This window comes from Eulemur rufifrons, chromosome 2 (genome assembly GCF_041146395.1).
Source record: "Eulemur rufifrons isolate Redbay chromosome 2, OSU_ERuf_1, whole genome shotgun sequence".
NCBI lineage: Eukaryota > Metazoa > Chordata > Mammalia > Primates > Lemuridae > Eulemur > Eulemur rufifrons.
The window spans coordinates 3203619-3222775 of record NC_090984.1 but is presented as its reverse complement, the minus strand read 5'-3'; the positions used below and the strand labels follow the sequence as shown (position 1 = coordinate 3222775).

At 40.5% G+C, this 19157-nt stretch overlaps 1 protein-coding gene across 1 annotated transcript in view; it reads left to right on the top strand.

Moving 5' to 3' along the window:
* Positions 1–19157, top strand: part of LOC138380933 (zinc finger protein 737-like) — a 50654-nt gene that overhangs the window by 16783 nt on the left and 14714 nt on the right. Inside the window, exon 2 of the mRNA XM_069465359.1 lies at positions 10619–10940. Coding sequence (XP_069321460.1) covers positions 10911–10940 — 30 coding nt within the window. The 5' untranslated portion in view covers positions 10619–10910. The remainder of the gene's footprint in view (positions 1–10618; positions 10941–19157) is intronic.

The window sequence follows — 19157 nt, the reverse complement described above, 5'->3', positions numbered from 1 at the left end:
CCATTCCAGTAAGTGGCCTGAATCATGAATTAAATCTAGATTGTTTGTCAAAAAATGATACCTACTCATAATACTACACTAACAAGGTGAGATATATATATATATATATATATATATATATATATTTTTTTTTTAGACAGGTCTTGCTTCATTGCCCAGGCTAGAGTGCAGTGGTATCACCATAGCTTACTGCACCCTCAAACTCCTGGGCTCAATTGATTGTCTTGCCTCAGCCTCTTGAGTAGCTGAGACTAGAGGCATGTGCCTGGCTAATTTTTCTAGTTTTTTTTTTGTTTGTTTGTTTGTTGAGACAGCATCTTGCTATTTCTCACGCTTGTGTTGAACTCCTGATCTCAAGCAATGCTCCCACCTCAGCCTCCCAAAGTGCTAGGATTATAAGTGTGACCCACTGTGTCCAGCCTATGTATACTTTCTTGATCCAGAAATGAGATTACAGTGGTGCCAACAACCAATATCTTTGCAGAATACTGCTGTGAGCTATGCAATGGGATTGAACCTGTGAATAAAAGATTAAACATTGTAGGATACTACTAAATTATTATTGATTGTGGTCATATTATGATTTTTTAGTAATAAATGGAATTATAAGAGCTAATGATAATGTAATTATTATGAAATCATACATCAATGTAAGATAAATACTTAAATACATCTAAAAGGCATGGGGATAAGTGCTTTGAATATTATTGGAGAGATTCATAGTGAGACTTGAGGTGATATTGCAAATTTTTTTAAGCAGAAAGTTTTGAAGGCTTTGGGTTTTTTCTGCTATATCATCCCAGTATCACAATGTAACTTCTGCATTCCATTATTTCTACATGGAAAATAATTTCATCATAATTAACAAACCACAGAGGTTTTCTGTAAAAACAGGTCCTGTCACCGTTAAACACATCACACACCCAGCATTTGGGAAAAGAAACATTCTAATTGCAACTAAGACACATGCTTTCTGTACAGCAATTGATTATTGTATTATAGGTCCACTAAATTATAATCACATGCATGGAGATTTTATGCCAATATTTTTATTTTTCTGAAAATGGTGTCTGTGATTTAAGTAGAGAAGATTAATTTCAGAGTGACAATCATAGAATTTAAGTATCAGCTTACATTTACTAAGATAAAACATTAACTTCCATTACTATGTATTGAATGATATTAGGAGAAGATAAGACATCAGTATAGGGTCTAGGATGTAGGACCTCAGTCTATTTCCAAGAGATCAGCCCTTCCCTAGGAATTATTTTTCCATCCCAAGTGTATTAGGCACTGGACCAATTTGAAATCCAGAAGAATCCCTTTTGCAGACAGGTGCACTCACCCATAATTCTGATAAGTTTCTTTCCCTTACAGACTCTGCTTCTCAATCTGAAATCTAAAATACTCACCTGGCCAGGTTCAGTGGCTTACACCTATAATCCTAGCACTCTGGGGGGCCAAGGAGGAAGGATCTCTTGAGCTCAGGAGTGTGAGACTCTGTCTCTACTAAAAATAGAAAAAATTAGCCAGGTGTGGTATTATGTGTCTGTACTTTCAGCTACTTTGGAGACTAAGGCAGGAGGATCACTTGAGAACAGCAATTTGAGGTTGCTGTGAGCTAGGCTGATGCCACTGCACTCTAGCTGGGTGACACAGTGAGACTCTGTCTCAAAAAAAAAAAAAAAAAGAAAGAAAGAAAGAAAAGAAAAGAAAGAAACATCCTCAGCTGACTCCTTCCTGATTTCAGCATGGTGGTAGTATTGTGACAGTTTTCGCAGTCACGGTATATGTAGAAGGGAAGCAGGAAAACCCTGACCTAGACTCATGCCATTCTGTGACCTCACCTCTCTACAGAACTGCTTGTTGTCATTTTATCTGTAGTGGAATTGACAGTACACACTAATGGAACTGAGATTGTTTCTGAGAAAAAAAATTATCTTTGTTATGAATCCCCCAAATAATTGCCAAGTTCCAATCAGCATCTTCAATGAGACAATTAAAGCATTTGTGAGAGGTTCTTTCTTTTTCCATGATCCTTGGAGGCAGACAGGGTCTCATGTAGAAGAGAGGAGGAAATGCTGAGGTCTGACACTGGAGGTATTGGCAGTGAGGCCTGTTTTGTACGCTTGATTGTGTGCTTCCATGAGAAGGTATTTTACCCAAAATTGAATGCTTTGTTAACTCCTGGGTTCCTGAGATGTCCATTTATTTAAGTTATAGGAAGAAATATGAGATGATGTAAAAAAAAAAAAAATAAGAATGCTACAATGGGTTGGATATAGAACATGGAATATGCTATCATAAAATTTATACTAAAATCACTAAAGAATAATTAGCTCAACTCAATCAATGTACATTGATTTGGGAAAAAGATGATATGGAAATTTTCTACAAAAATACTGTTTACCTATATGGACCCCTGTTTAGATTCAAGATGTGAACAGAATAAGGAGTAGGGGCAGAAAAGTTTATAAAAGAGGCTCTCACAAAGTTTCAGGATCAAGTGGTTTAATAGGATTTTACAATCATATTTAAATATCATATAAGTCAATGCTTCTAACTCAAACTGAAGACATTACAATGGAAATATAACTTCTAAATAAATTATGAAAATCAAATAGATCCTTCATAAACAAAACTTCCAAATGCTGTACAAAGTACACTATTACAGAAAAATCTCATCTCTATACACATAGAAATACGTAAAATAAAAATACTAGCAGACAAATCCTAATTGATTATTAAAAACAATACCTAATGACAATTCAGATTATATATGAAGTTTGAGAGTAATTCAATATTAGGAAATCCACTGATAATGTTCATCATTTTCATAAAGATAAACAGAATGGTTACATAATCATTCATAGATGCAGAAATGTCTGTTTAGGAGAATTTAATGCACAATACTACTTAAAACCATTAAAATTAGGAATTTCAATCTTGACAAAACAACCTTCGTATTTATGGAAAATATGAAGGACATTACTATTTTCAGAAACAATACTAAAAAGCACAATATTGTGTTTGCAGTGAGTTTTATTCAAGGCAATTGGAGGTGGAAGAAGAAATGGAAACAAATATGTAGGACTCAATTTGCAGATGAAATGATTATATACCTGGAAATACAAAGGAATTGTAGAAAAACCTAATACAAAAAATACTTTGGTAAACTAATACAATGTAATATTGATGCACGAAACTGTAGCAAGTCTAACTCTTAATCATTTATGAATGCAGTGTGAGAAGAATACAATGGAAAAGTATAATACAAATTTTAAGAAGTAAAATAAAATTACCTAGGAACAAATCTAATTAAAAATGTACAGAGTCTATGTGAGCAAAGTAATAAAGTTATTGAAATATATGAATGAAGACTTAACCAAATAGAAAGTCATGTCTTATTCTTGGATAGAAAAACTCAGTAATATAAAGAAGTCATTTTTTAAGAAAATTTCAACATTGTATTTGATCTGATTATACTTTATTGACATGGATCAGTTTTTTTTTTTTTTTGAGACAGAGTCTCACTCTGTTGCCCAGGCTAGAGTGAGTGCTGTGGCGTTAGCCTAGCTCACAGCAACCTCAAACTCCTGAGCTCAAGCGATCCTCCTGTCTCAGCCTCCCGAGTAGCTGGGACTACAGGCATGCACCACCATGCCCGGCTAATTTTTTTTCTATATATATTTTTAGCTGTCCATATAATTTCTTTCTATTTTTAGTAGAGATGGGGTCTCGCTCTTGCTCAGGCTGGTCTCGAACTTCTGAGCTCAAACGATCCACCCACCTCGGCCTCCCAGAGTGCTAGGATTACAGGCGTGAGCCACCGCGCCCGGCCAGTTTTTTTTTTAAGGTAGCAATTATTTTGCAAAGTGGACATGGAAGAACAAACATACAAGAATAGCCAAAATCTCTGAAAAAGAAATACAATGAGAGTGGTCTTATAATAAGTTAAAACACATTAAAATAGTCTGTAACTAAAGCAGTGTGTTGTTGATACAAAAATAGGCAAACAGACCAGGACAGTAGAAAATTCTAAAATCTACCAAGGTGCATAAAAGAAGTTATGCAATAAAAACTACAGAGGAGGCACTTTTATTGATATTTGGTGATTGGAAATGGATATTCTTTTTTAAAAAAAGGTGAAATGGATTTATTCTTTACACATAATAGTAAGATAAATGACATGAGAAATCTAAATGACAAAAAATTGAAAACATACAAATAGTAGAAGAAAACATTGGTAAATATTTCTACCAGTTATGAGAAGAAGTCTGGCCTGTGACTCAGACCAAGAAATGTTAACAAAAAGAACAACAACAAAAAAAAGATTGATAAAATGTGCAGTATGAAACCAGAATATTGTGTATGGTAGGAAGCACCATAAGTCAAGTAAAAAGGAAAATGCCAAATGGGATACCTATTTGCAAATTATATAACAGTTAAAGGGAAGCACACGTGTGTTCATTCCAGAAAATAAGAAAGCTGTCAGAACAATGGTCTCATGGCACAAAAACACAGACCTATGGGACCATTTGAACTCAAAAATAAATATAGACTACAGTGTATCGAATCCTATCAAATATACTAAAAATAGTATTAGGAAAATTATCATTTATATGTTTGTTTGCTAGGGCCCCATTATAATTATGACAATGGGTAAAAGAAATAATCAAGCTTTTATTCTTCCTTTCCTGATCAGTTAGTTTTGAATGTAATGAAGAGCTCATGATAAAATGCAGTTCTTAATAGAAGAATGAGAACTATTACATGCAGAGGATATAATAGAATTAGAAAACTGCTATTTTGCAACAGTCAGTGAAATGACTGAAATTAGGAAAACACTAATCAGTAACAATAAGCAATTATATGAAAGAAAGAGGCAGACATTCCCTGGACCCATTGATCAACCTTAATATAAATATATGTGGAAAAATCAGACATGTGCATCCAAATGTGCTGTCTTAATTGGGTTGTTCAGGAAGCTTAAAATACAGAGTGGCTGTGAAAGATTTAGTACCCTCCACAAAAACTTCATTAAAAATATGATATTGATCACATTGAAACAATAATATTTTAGATATATTGAGTTAATTCAGTTTTTGCAGTAAATCCCATGTATTTCTTTTTCTTTTATGTTGCTACTAGAGAATTTAAAATGACATATGTGGCTCCTACTTTAGAAATGGTAGGCATTACTGCCTGAGAAGATCGTTTCCCTTTTCAAAACTCAGGCACTCCTCAAAAGACCAGAGGCCATGAAGGTTATATCTGAATTGTTTTTTTAGAGACATGGTCTTGCTCTGTCACCCAGACAACATTGCCGTGGCCTGATCAGAGCTCACTGCAGCTTTCAACTCCTGGGCTCAAGCCATCCTCCTCCCTCAGCCTCCCTAGTAGCTGGGACTATAAGCATGTACCACCACACCTGACTAATTTTTCTTTTTTTAATTTCTTGCAAAGACAGCATCTTGACATTTTCCTCAGGCAGGTCTCAAACTCCTGGCCTCAAGTGGTCCTCTTGCCTTGGCCTCCCAAAGTGCTAGGATTACAGGTGTGAGCCACCACACTTGGTCCCAAATCTGAAATTTTAAAATATTTGTCATTATAGTTTCTAATTTTGAATATCATATATATTACTCATAATGGATATAACCTTATATTATATACAAGATTAAATGTGAATGTTCTCCAGGCAGTGCCAGGTCCCTGTAGAAAGAGGAAGCCCGGGTTACAGCCATGAATATATGGGATCCCATCACCTGTCACTCAGGGGCTTAAGGGGAAGGTCGTGGGGCCCTATCCAGTCAGGAGTGCTGGGGTGGGAACTATCAATTCAGCCTCAGCGGGAGAGGCAGGAGTGGCTTCTAGGAACAGGGAGGCCTTCTGTCTCTTGCACCAACCCACCAAGCTTAGTCTATGGTCAGTGCTCCTTTTCTTTTGCTCTGGGAGGTCCAGATGTCTCTGCCACTGCCTCTGTGACCCTGTGACCTTCAGGTACTGAAAGATCTGTCAGGAGGATGTCGGACAGAAGCTGGAAAATGATGGTGTGCGGGGCTGGCTATCCTGGGTGTTGGAACTGCCCAGAACCGGTTGTGGCGGGACCCAGCCTCCCCCATTCACTCTGGAGTCTGAGAACTAAGTTCCCACTGGTGCAGCCAGGACTCTGGGGGCCCTGTCTATCCCTACCCGTGACTTTGGCCCTGACCGAAGCCCTCTCTGGGTAGCTCTGCACCTGCAGCCCTGTGTCTCCCCCAGCTTGTGTGGTGACGACGGTAGGATCATCAAGGAAGAAACCCAATTCAGTGTGCGGGGTTCATGCGTGGAAAGGAGCTGAGGTCCATGGGCTCCCCAATCTGTCCTTTCTCCTGTTAAAATTTAAACTAAGGCACTGTTAAAACATTACAGTTTATTAGAGTAAACAGTGATTTATGAATTGGGGAGCACCCAGCCTTGCTTTGTGTTTGGGGGTCCTCCAGAAGGGCTAGAAGGAAAGGTTTTTTATAAGGTGTATGTGGAAGGAAACCCAATTCTGTAATTGCTTGGGTACCATTATGTAGTCACCTTATTTGGGCAATCCAGGTGGGTATCTTCTAGTTTTTTAATCAGAAGTTAATTGGTGGTTTTTGGTTGGTTAAGCCAAAATATTGTTTTTCTCTAAGTTAGTAATTTACAAAAAAAAAAAATGCATTTGAGTTAGATATTGGTATTATTAGGTAGGAACCCAGGACACTAGAGTCATTTCTGTCTAACTGGCTACTATTTAGTTATTTTAACACTCCACAGAGGGACTTGTTTTCCACTGCGTTTTCCAAATGTATGGCAGGTAGGGTCTCAAATCCACCACGCTGTTTCTACAGCCTAACTCTTCTAGGGCTTGCAGTAAAATCTTAAATTTCCAGTTCCTTTTGACATTTCCAAATGCCAGCTTCCTCTTTCCAATTCTCATTGTCCATTATTTTTTCTTTATTGTAGTTTTCAGAGAGACTGAGTGTCTTAATTGTTAATTATTTCTTTTACAGAGCAGTGGGTGGCTCTTCTTAAATATTTTCTTTTTATGAACATTACACATGAGGGGAATTCAGAATATTCACTTTACATTCATTGTAAAATATCTTTGTGCCTCTCCTTTTAAATTCCCTAGGCACACACATCTTACCCTGTATTTATGTTAAGCTTCCCCTTTGGTAACTTTAAGGGTGATAAATCCTCAGCCACTCTCTGTGTTTTGATGGTGTTGGACTATATAACTGTCTAGGAATGACCAAAGATGCCCACAGTGGACATGTCTTTTAGAATATTTAGAGAATATCAGCTCCTAGTTCATCTCCCTGAAAACCTGAAATATGAGGGTGGAGCCTCTCATGGGAGCAGCTATATGTTCTGGGGCTGAGAGGAATATCCTGATGTGCCTTCACTTAAAGAGCTACCTTTTGGAGACATTTACAGTTTTCTTCCCCAGCCCCAGTTTTCATTTCTTGGAGGCATATTGGTTACCAGCCAATTGGATGCTGGTACTAAGGAAAAAAAGAAATGATTCCTGCCCTCTGGAGTTTCTCACACTTATGAAGGGAGAGAAATCATCCTGAAGGACAGGGGAAACATACCCCAGTGAGGTAGTGCGAGAATGTGCAAAGCAGAACACATTTCAGGCACACAGCGAGGCACAGTGCGGTATCTCCTGGGAGGGTGGTCATCCAGTACTTCAGTGAGCAGGATAGGGGTGGCAGGCTGTCCTGAAGGACAGGAGGCCTGACTTGGCACTTGAGTCAGACATATCTGTGTTCTTGCCACCACTGCTCCCCTCGAGGCTTGTCACATTGAGATTTGTTCTTATTTCAAATGAGTTTTTCACCAACTTTACAATGAATTTTAACAGTAGAGTTTGAAAGATATGAACATATTTTCAAACAGGCAAGAAAAATGTAACTTTTAGAACAAAAAATCTGGACATATAATATTCCATTTGTGAAAAATTTTTTCTTCCCCAAACTGAGTGTAGTAAATTTTTCTGTTCTTTATTTAGAGGTGATTTTGAATGGAATTCTAGGGCTTAGTTTTGGGAATGCTACCTGGGAGAAGAAAAAAAAAAAAAAAGGAAAAATTTCTCTTCCATTTTGTTTGAAAATAAGTGAATACATGTCTACAAGTCTGGCAGAAAAATTGGTGAATGACAAACATTGACCAAAACATCCATTTCTGTCTTTTTTGCAAGATGGGGAATTTGTGACAGTGGATAACTCTGTTTTGCTTACTGCTATCTGGATGTTGGAGTTTAATGCTAAATCTTATGTGGTGGCATTTGGCAACTCCCAAATTTGTGTACTAAATGGTTTGTTATCATGGAAATAAAAATTAAATGATCTGTTTATTTTCTAAAATGGATAGATACTTTTTCTGTTGGGATAGGACATTTAAGTGCCTTACAATTGCTGTTATATTATGATACATATACACATTTTTCTCCCATGATTCCTGGCCCTCAGCTCCTTTAAGCCTTCCTGTGTCCTAAGTGACTAGAGCAATAAGAATACATTTGTTAGATTATTTGGTCTTGTGTCCTTGGTTTTTGAAGTGGCTGCTAATCAGTAGAGGTGAAAGATAGTCTTTTGTTATTTACAAGAAGCCCTTTCAAACACTTGAGATTATGGGGTTGGTTTTTGTTTTATTTTTTACTTATTTTGTTTATACAGCCCTCAAGTGTAACATAAATGAGCTTATGTCATTATAAGGGGATTTCTATAAAGTCCCTAGAAATAACTCTTTGGGAGGCTGGTTGCCAAGGGACACAGCCGCATACCTAGAGAAATGGAATTTTTATTTCCATCCCCAAACTCTGGGGAGAAGAGAGGGTCTTAAGGTTAATTACCAATCACCTGTGGTTTACTTATTTATAACTATGAAATGAAGTTTCCATAAAAACCCAAAAGGGTCAGGGGGTTGGGAAGCTTCCAGACACCCGAACATCTAGAGTTTCCTAGAAGGTGGTGATTCTGGCAAGAGCATGAAGTTGTACCCCATCTCCAGGTAGATAGTGTTGGAATTGAAGTGAGTTTGAGACCCAGCTCCAGCGTTGTTTCTTGCAAAATTGATTGCTTGCTTGTTGATAGGGAGGAGTGCTCTCACCTTTGGTCACAGAACTCTTCTGTGTTGATTGTTGTGGTGTGAGAGAGGAGAGGAAAACATTTATGATATGAGATTTTTTTTTCCCTTAGAATTTCCTTTCATCTTATAAACACTGAGTTTAAGTGATTATGCTGGCTTATGTAAACACTGTATTTTCTCATTTAAAATTATGTAAATATGTAAATAACCCTGACCAAAAAGCTGAGGCCTGAGCCCAGGGACTCCAAGCTAAGGCCAACCTTTTTTTTTTTTTTTTTTTGTTAAGACAAGAGTCTCCCTCTGTTGCCAGGCTAGATGCTGTGGCATCAGTCTTGTCACAGCAACCTCTAACTCCTGGGCTAATGCAATCCTCCTGCCTCATCCTCCCTAGTAGCTAGCTGGGACCACAGGTGCCCACAACCACAGCTGGCTAATTTTTTCTATTTTTTGTTGCCTGACTAACTTTTTTTCTATTTTTGTTAGAGGTGTGGTCTCAATCTTGCTCAGGCTGGCCTCTAAATCCTGACCTCAAGCAATCCTTCCACCTCGGCCTCCCAGAATGCTAGGATTACAGGCATGAATCACTGTCCCAGCCCTATGGCCAGTTTTGAATCTGCCAAAGGAGGTCATTAAAGGCCCATTTAGTTCTTCCTGGGGAGCCTCCGCTGCAGGTTTCCCAGCCTGCTCACACCAACCATATAAGGAGCATTTTATAAAATTTTTCTGCCATGTAATTCCTGTTTGCCTAAATATTTAAGAATTTTATTCCATGATTTCAGCTTAAGCTTTTTATTTCCTTGGTTGAAAATATGAGTAGATTGAGTGGTATGGTCTGAAGAAGCACAGATGAGTTTTGAAGTATGCCGTTTGTTTCACGCTGAGTTTTAAAAGTAATATAATCCCCCATGGACTCACCATCCAGGTGAATAAATAAGCTGTGGGCAGTTCCGGTGTGTCTCCCTAGAGGGGACCAAACTTCTGACTATTTTGTTGTTTGTTTAGCTTAACCATCTATGTATCATGAAGCAGACTTTTCCTTAGTTTTTCCTTTTTGACTCTTCATTAACTTAATGTTCCCATTAAGATACCATTAAAATTATGTGAAAAGGTTTTTTTATGGTTTCTGGCCTCATTGTGTGGTACACATGATGCTGAGCCTATGGGTCACTCAGTTTACTCACCTGTTGTACCACATGTGGAACTTGAGTGGTTTCAAGTTTATTTTATATTTTTGACAATGTCATTCTTGGTTTTGTTCTCAAGTGCAATCACTTTATACAGTCGTTCACCTAAAGAAAGAAACGAAGAGGCCAGGTGTGGTGGCTCAAGCCTGTAATCCTAGCAGTCTGGGAGGCTGAGGCAGGAGGATGACTTGGGCCCAAGAGTTTGAGGTTGCTGTGAGCTAGGCTGACACCATGGCACTCTAGCCCATGCTATAGAGTAAGGCTCTGTCTAAAACAAAACAAAACAAAACAAAACTGATAATTGTGACTTTCTTTTGTCCCACCAGTAATTGCATCTCCTGTCACTCAACCGGAGGAGGCAGGGCCTGGAGCCCTATCCAATCAGGGCGCTGAAGTGAGTGAGAACTGTCCAATCGGGTGCGCAGGAGAGTGGAGGGGGCGGACTCCACGGTCTCAGTGCCCTGGCGACGGGCGCTTTACTACGGGGCTTTTGTGAGCGCTTCCCAATCCTGGTCTGGTCTCTGGGGCTCCTTGTTCTCGGCTTCCGGAGGCCCAGGTGACTCTGCTGCAGGCTGTGTTGCCCTGTGACCTCCAGGTACCTGAAGATCTATAGGGAGGATGTTGGGACACCGCGGAAGCTGGGAAGTGGTGAGTATGCAGGTCTGCTTGCCCTGGCGGGGTGGAAGCGGTTGTGGGGACCCGGCCTTCCCGCTGCAGTTCCAGAGTCAGCCGGTCTAAGCCCCCTGACTCAGTTCAACCCCCATTTCCCTCCCGTTCAGGGTGTTGCGGGGCTGGCAGCCGGGCTCCAGCGTGTCCTGTCCCATCCTGTCTGGTGACTTCACACTGGCCCTGAACCCTGTCTGGGCATCTCTTCTATCTATTGCGCCTCCTCTTCTCCCCCAGATTGTGTGGTGACTACGGGAGAATCATCAGGGGAGGGTCCTGCTGCCTTGGTGTGTGGGGTCGTGCGTGGGAGGAGCTGGCGTCTGTGGGGTTCCCAGTCCCTTCTAACTTTTGTTAAAAGTAAACTGAGGCAGCAATAAAATGGTAAAGAGTTTATTTCATTGTAACTAAGAGCAGTTCAAGAATAATGAGGCCTTCAGGGATGGGTTGTGGTTTGGGGGCCCACGGGGGTGGGGCTTGAAGGAAAGCCTTTTATCAGGTGTGGTGAGGAAGCACACCAAGTTCAATAACGGATTACATTCATGTGCTTATTTGGACTATACAGGCAAAAATCACGTGGTTTTGTAATCAGAGGATAATGGGCAGTTTGTAGTTGGTTAAGACTAAATTCTGTTTCTGTTAGGTCTGGATGTTGCGGGGGGGAGAGACAGAGAGACACATGAAGCCTAATGTGTAGCAAAGCGCTGTTTATTTTGAGCATCTGGGTGCAGATGGATGGAGGTAAAAAAGCATCCACATCGAGGAAGAGGGAGGCCTTGGGTTTTATAGAGGGTTTCTCAGTGGGGAGTGAGTACCTGGGCCAGAACAGCCGCTGAATTCAATTTTTTTTTAACAATCATTTTCAGGGACCCCTGCCCCAGTCATATCGGTCCTTTAGCTCTGGTGTTGTTCTTATCAGGAGAGCTAGCAAGGGATGAACTTCCTGTCTTATCAGGGAGGGCGGGGGAAGGAATACTGCCTGCAGCTGTCTGTTGTATTTACAAAGTCCTGGAACTCTCCAGACTCCTGAGGCTATTGTTTTACAAGCCTCAGTTTTACATTGTTAGAACCAGTTCCCCTGGGCCCCAGGAAGAGAGAGGCAGAGTCACCAAGGCTGCAAAAGGCAAAGGAGTTTATTGGCTAGCTTGAGCTAGGGTCCAAGTCCCAGAGTGCCAATGCAGTGGCTTCTCCATGAACCAGGACCCCGCCCTAGGGTAAAAACTAAGCTTTTATACTTTTCAGTAGGTTACATGCACTGGGCACACCATCCCCCTCCCTCCTTTAGTTCATTTGCTCCTTCAAAAGTGGCTGATCGTGTTGGCTCCTGATTGGTTGGCTCCAAGGTCGTGTTGGCTTCTGATTGGTTGGTTCCAAGTCCCAGGACCTTTTAGTTGTTATCAGCGGTTTTTTGGGGAAGGGGAGGACCTGCGTTGGGAAACCGAAACTTAGGCCCATTCCAGGAGGTTCAGCCTGTCATGGAGTCACTCCTGCTCTCCTTCCTGTTCTACAACGTTAACCATATTCTGTCCTGCATGTACTTCTGGGGTCCCCACCCGGAACAAACCTAACAGTTTTCCTCTAAGGTAATACTGGAGTACAAGAAATGATTCTTCAAAAAAAATGTAGGTTAGTGATGCTGTGTGATTTTGAAAATTGGAAAGCCTCAGAAATTTGCTGGAAAATCACCATCCTTCTAACCTTGCCTTGATGCTTTGTGCCCTCACCCCAAAGGCTGAGGGACTCTCTGAAGTTTCCTTATCTAACAAAGAAAGCTTTTTATGAAAGTCAATACAATTGCCTTCTGTTGCCATCCTGTTGCTTCATTAGCTAGTGCAGATACATAATACTAGCACTCCTGAATGGTGTTTCCCTCGACATAATGCCTGCCTCTCAGGTTCATTCAGATGCCAAGAAGAACAATTTACAAGTTAATTTCTTTCTCCCTGGTCCATTCATTCTTGCTAATAACCGTTTTTTGCTTCTCAAAAGAATGGTATGCATTTCCATTTGCATATCCTATGCAAAATAGTACTTGAGCATCTGAACCTGAGTGGACGGTTGGGGTAATCCCTCTGTGATGTCCCCAAATGCACATTAATACATTCACATGCCTTTTCTCTTATTTGCCTCTTGTCATTTGATATTCAGTGAACCTTCTGAGAATAAAGAGAAAAGTTTTCCTTTGGCCCCTATATTAGGAATTTACAGGAAATAAATTTGAGTTACATTTTGGTTTCCTGAGGTATGGAAGCAGGGAACTAGAGCTGTTGCAGTCTAATTGCCTCCTATTTATTATAACGCTCCATAGAGAGACTTGTATTCCCTCCATTTTCTTTTCCTTTCTCTCTCTCTCTTTTTTTTTTTTTTTTATTATATATATATTTTTTTTCAATTTAGTTTTACAGAATCAAAGAGTCTAACAGTATATCTTGTTAGATACAGTATGTCCTCATAATGTATACATTATTTCTTGTACAATGATATGAAATAATATGGGAAATATTCATGATAAATTATTAAGTGAACAGTGCAAGTTAAAAACAATAGTTTCATATTTTTTTCCCCACCCCCCCTTTCCCGAGTCAGCACCTTCAAGTGTTACCACTCCCCAAACGGTGTGCAATGCACTCATTGTGTAGGCATACCCCCATCCCCTCCCCCACCCCCCACCTCAGTCTGATGTCCAATTGGTGTCATTCCCAGACTTGTATTTAGGTGATGATCAGGGAAACCAATTTTCTGGTGAGTACATGTGATGCTTGTTTTTCCATTCTTGGGATACTTCACTTAATATAATGGGTTCCAACTCTCTCCAGGAGAACCATAGAGATGTCGTATCTTCATCATTCCTTATAGCTGAGTAATATTCCATGGAATACATATACCACAGCTTACTAATCCAATCATGTATTGATGGGCATTTGGGTTGTTTCCACATCTTTGCTATTGCGAATTGTGCTGCTATAAACATTTGGGTACACGTACCTTTGTTATAGAATGATCTTTTTTCCTTTGGGTATATGCCCAGCAATGACAGAGTCTTGCTCTGTTGCTGGGGCTACAGTGCAGTGTCATCATCATAGCTCACAGCAATCTCAAACTCCCAGGCCAAAGTGATCCTCCTGCCTCAGCCTGCCAAGTAGCTGGGACTATGGGCAAAACCTACCATGCCCAGGCAAATTTTTTCTACCTTTAGTAGAGATGGGATCTTTCTGTTGCTCGAGCTGGTCTTGAACTTCTGACCTCAAACTATCCTCCCACCTGAGCCTCCCAGAGTGCTAAGATTACAGGTGTGAGCCACAGTGCCTGGCCTACCTGTATTTTCTAGATGTATGGCAAGTGGGGCATAAATTCACCACCCTGTTTCCTCAGCCTAACTCTTGTAGGCCTTACAGTAAAATCCTAAATGTTCAGTTTCTTTGCTACATTTCCAAATGCCAACTTCACATCCAGTTTACAATATCAACTGTTTTTCCTTTATTGCCCAATGCAAACAGATGGAGTATTTTAGTTTTCTTGTCATTTCTTTGCAAAACAGTGGGTGGTTATTTTTAAAATATTGATTTTCTATTTCTGAACATTTTACATGGGAAGAAAATAGATAATGATTTCATGGCACTCTGATGTAAAAAATCTTAGTGTCTCCCCTCATTTAATCTTCCTCAGGCACACACACTTTCCCAGAATGTAAAATTCAGAAAAGTGAAATGTGAATGCCTTACCATTGCCTTACCTCCTATAAACATCAACACTGAGTTTGTGGGATTTTGCTGAATTATTATTACTTTTATTTATTTTTATTTATTCATTTATTTATTTGAGACAGAGTCTTACTTTGTCACCCTGGCTACAGTGTAGTGGTGTCATCATAGCTCATTGAAACTTCAAACTCCTGGGATCCAGTGATCCTCGTACCTCAGCCTCCTGAATAGCTGAGATTACAGGTGTACACTACCATGGCTGACTAATGTTTTCTATTTTTAGTAGAGAGGGGGTCTAACTCTTACTAAAGCTGGACCCAAACTCCTGGCCTCAAGTGATCCTCCTGCCTCAGCCTCTCAGAGTGCTAGGATTATAAGCATGAGCCATCATGCCTGGCTTGAATTATTCAAACACTGGAACTTTTCTCATCCAAACTAAGTGAATAACATTTACTTGGAACTAGAGTTTTGAGCCTAATGACAAAGCTAATGTCAGTCTTGATCTTCCAGAAGGTGGTCATTGAGGGCCCAGGGAGCCTCCCCTGCAGATATCCCAGCTTGCTCCCATCAGCCAGGAAAGGAGCCCTTTATACTGAGAGAAGTTTCAGAGCCCTGGGAAGCTAGGGGTTGATCCACAGGCAGATGGAGTGGAGGTCGGGATGGAGGTAGGGGTGAGTGATGAGATGCACTTTCTGAGGGTGTAATTGCTATTGTCCTAGGGCTCTTTCTAGACATTGTCCACTACAACATATTTGAAATTACAATTTGTCATTCAATAAAATAAAGTCTTAATTATTTAAAGACGTATTGTGATAGGGGAAAGCACCGAGTATAAATCTGCAAGCATCATGAAGTTTACACAGACAAGGGCTTTTTTTCCTTGAGAGGAGCAAACGAATTTAGAAAGAAGGTGGGAGGGGAAGGGCAGGATGGATGGTGCAAAAGTGACATCCTAGCTTAGAGGCTTTTTTACCCTGAAGTCAGCCTGTTCTTAGGAGGAGCACAAAGGAGGTTTGCATGTTGGCTCAGGCTGAGGATCAGTCAATGTTTAGGGTCCTGGAGGGAAGAAGAAAAACTTAAGCAAAGTTTGGTCAAGAAATATTTTGTTCTGACCACTGAAAAGAAAACTGTTCTCATTTTTTATGAGGCAATAAATGGAAATTTAAAGAATCTGTGTCAGGCTTTGTGATAGGTGAAAAAGGAGTAATAACCTCTTTTGTAATGGGAAGGTTGTTTCTTGGCAGTAAGCGGCTATTACAGAACACAAAGGGTGGGTGGTTTCAGTCATCACAACTATTTACCAGGATTACCTGCCCAAATCTTCCCCCGCCACTTTCCCTTGCCCTATGCATCTCTTCCATTTGGCTTTTTCTGAGTGGTGTACTTTCTAGTATACCAAATTGATGAATGTAAGTAATGTGGTTTGCTGAGTTCATTGACTAGTTTTATCAAATTATTAAACTTCAGAGGGGGTTACAGGAGCATCTTATTGATAGACAGTTGCTCAAAATTGTGCATGGGCCCCTGGGGCTGCCACTGGCATCTGCAGTGAGTGCAGTGTGGTAGGACCGAGCCCTGAACTCATGAGGTCTGTATGAAATCTGTGGTGTCAGAATTGACTTTTGGAGAAACATTTGGTGCCAAAAAAGTGGTCGGTGTTCATCAGACTCCACACATTTGGTGTGAGAAGTGTCATGTTTCTCAGGGAAGGGAGAGTCTGTTCTCCTGCACATGGGCTGTCACACCACGTATTGTGCTCTGACTCTGCTTCTCCTCCTGTGGTCAGAGGAGACTGAGGACACAGGAGGAGTCCTGGGGTCAGATCCCTCTCTGCAGCTTGCTGCCACCATGTGATTCGCACCCATTCATGCAGTGGTGCAGCAGGCACTGATGGAGCCACGCCCCTCCAAGGCAAGTCTCCTCCCTCTGGAATGGAGACCACAGCTCCATTGCTCTTAGAGTTTCCCACCAAATATCCACACTGGAGTCCTGGTTTAGCTCCACCCCCAGACTCCAAATGTGCAGCAGAAATCTGGCCCTCCACCAATCCAGGCTTACAGCTGGATTGCCTGATTATAGTCTCATGCCTGCATGGACACAGGAATGCCAGAGCATATCCCAGCCTGGGCTAGTATCTTTAGCACTGACAGCCCAACATAAGTGACTGGGGCAAACATACTAATTGATAGAGGTTTATTGGGCCACCATATAAGGATGTGCTTGGGAAAAACCAAACCACAGACAAATCTGTGACTTTTTCCAAGGGGGGGTTTGGGAACTTCAGTATTTAAAGGTGACATGGAGAAAGTAAAAGGAGGAGGGGTGTGGGCAGCCAGGCAAAAATTGTTACATTCTTGTGAGGCCCAGAAAATTTACATATTACATAAGCTAAAATGAATGTTTGAAGAGAAAAGGGAAGTGAAGGAAGACTCAATTATGTAGATGTCCCTGGATAGGTAGAAGAAAGGTTGATCTTGTTTCTGTTATGCACTTGGGAAGATAAATTTGTAATCAACATTATTAGTGTGGAGTTGAACAGACTTTAGTTTTAGGAGCTAGACTGAAAGTGCAGATGAAAAGTTACAACTTATGAGTCCTTACTTATGGAAGGCCAACGAGGAATTTTGTTTGAATGGTCTGTGTGGGCAGTCCATGTATATCCCTAAAACCTTTTACCTCTCCGTGATCTGGCTGATGCATAATGCTAGTAATAACCATTCATTTGTAAGGTGTTGCATGACTCGGCCTCCAACCCTGACCTTTGCTTCTGCATAAGGAGCTTGAGGGATTGTCCTGAGATTTCTGGTTTCTTCTACAGCAGCAACCAGTCCTCACACCAGCTCTGCACTGTCTCCCACCCCTGGGTAATTGATAGCACTTGTCTTTCTTCTGATTTTTTTCTTCCCCACAAACGTTCTTTCTTGGGCACATAGTGTGACTAAGGCTACTCCTCTGGTGCCTGAATTCAGCACCCTCTGGAATTATACTCATGAGTTGAAGGCCACGGCCCTTGACATGGTTTTTGTAAGAACAGATGCAAATGAAAAATACCAACTGGATCCTTCAACTTATAAACATGAGATTATACTCTCTTCTCTTTCTTAAAGTTTTTACTTTTGTATGTACTTTTTTCTCTGCCACTTTGAAATATATATAAATTATTTTATGAGCTAACAGGCCTTTTGTTATTATTATTTTTTTTTTAACTCCGGGATTGTCTTTCTTAAAAATCTAGGAACCGCTGCTTTGAAATGTAAATAGTCAAAAAAATCTGCGTGTATCCCAGTTTCTTTTAGAGTAGGAACCTCTCAGTAGTAGGCACCTAGCTCCAAGTTGCAAAGTTGTCTTCTGTCATGAACATATGAAAGGGTTTTTTTTTTTCCTTTGAATATAGCCCATTAGTAAACACACACGGCCTTTCCAATTACTAGGTGAATTTTGGGTGAACTACATTTGAAAAATGGTGCTGACAAATCTACTTGAGGACTAATTATGTTGACTTTTCTTTATGTCTTTGGAATCTCTTATCAGATTGCCTGAGATGTACAGTACATTCTGGTTTAATTGTATAACAAAAGTTTTCCTTCTGTTTTACCATTGTGGAGAGTTATTCTGGGCTTGAAAACAATTTTGTTTTTAATTATATTTTCCAAACACTTTTAAGAATTACCAGGCATGGTAAAAAAATATAAAGTGCTCACCAGGCTTCACTCTAAAGATCTCTTTCCTTCTTGGCCTTCCAGTAATAACTCACAATTGTGCAACAAAGTGCACGGTGCCTCCAATATCTACATGTAGAATGGTCTCTCTGCTATTTGCAATCTGCTATCTAGAGCAGTTTGACCATATTTCTACAAAAATAATGTTACAAGACAGCAATCATCCCTTCCAGCTGTTTGTCAATGACCCTGGCATTTTCAGACCTGAAATTTATCCAGAGTCTGTTGGGTTTGCAAACCCAGCCAGGTAGACACATATGCATTGAGTAGGCCTGAGAATCTTAACTCCCTCTCCTCCTCTTTCCCAAATACTCATGAATATGTAGAGGGCACCAGCTGCTTCCCTATTCCTGCAAGACCTCAATCTGCAGCTGCAAATTCTGAATCCAGGTCCTCATGATCACAAGGACGTGAGAGAGCAGCTTCCGTGAGCAGCTTCTAGTTCCCCCTCATTCTGTATCACCCAAGAACACAGAGCCAGGTTGATTCCACCTGTAATCCGCACGTAAGGCTGGCCCCTACCTGGGATTCACAAGGCAGGGCCAGTCTTGGGACTGAGTTTGTACAGAAAACCTGAGGGAAACATTTTCTGCATTGTGAGAAGTCAACATAGACTTTGTGAAGCCAGCCTTTACTAAATGAGGCCTTTCAAGATTTCCAGATATTGTCCAGTGAGCTCTTAGATTTGTATGAAGGGTTCCTGTTGTAAATAGAATCTAGTGGCAAAATCTGTAAATGTAAACAAGCACCTCAGCTGTGGGAGGCCAGGTCCACAAAATATT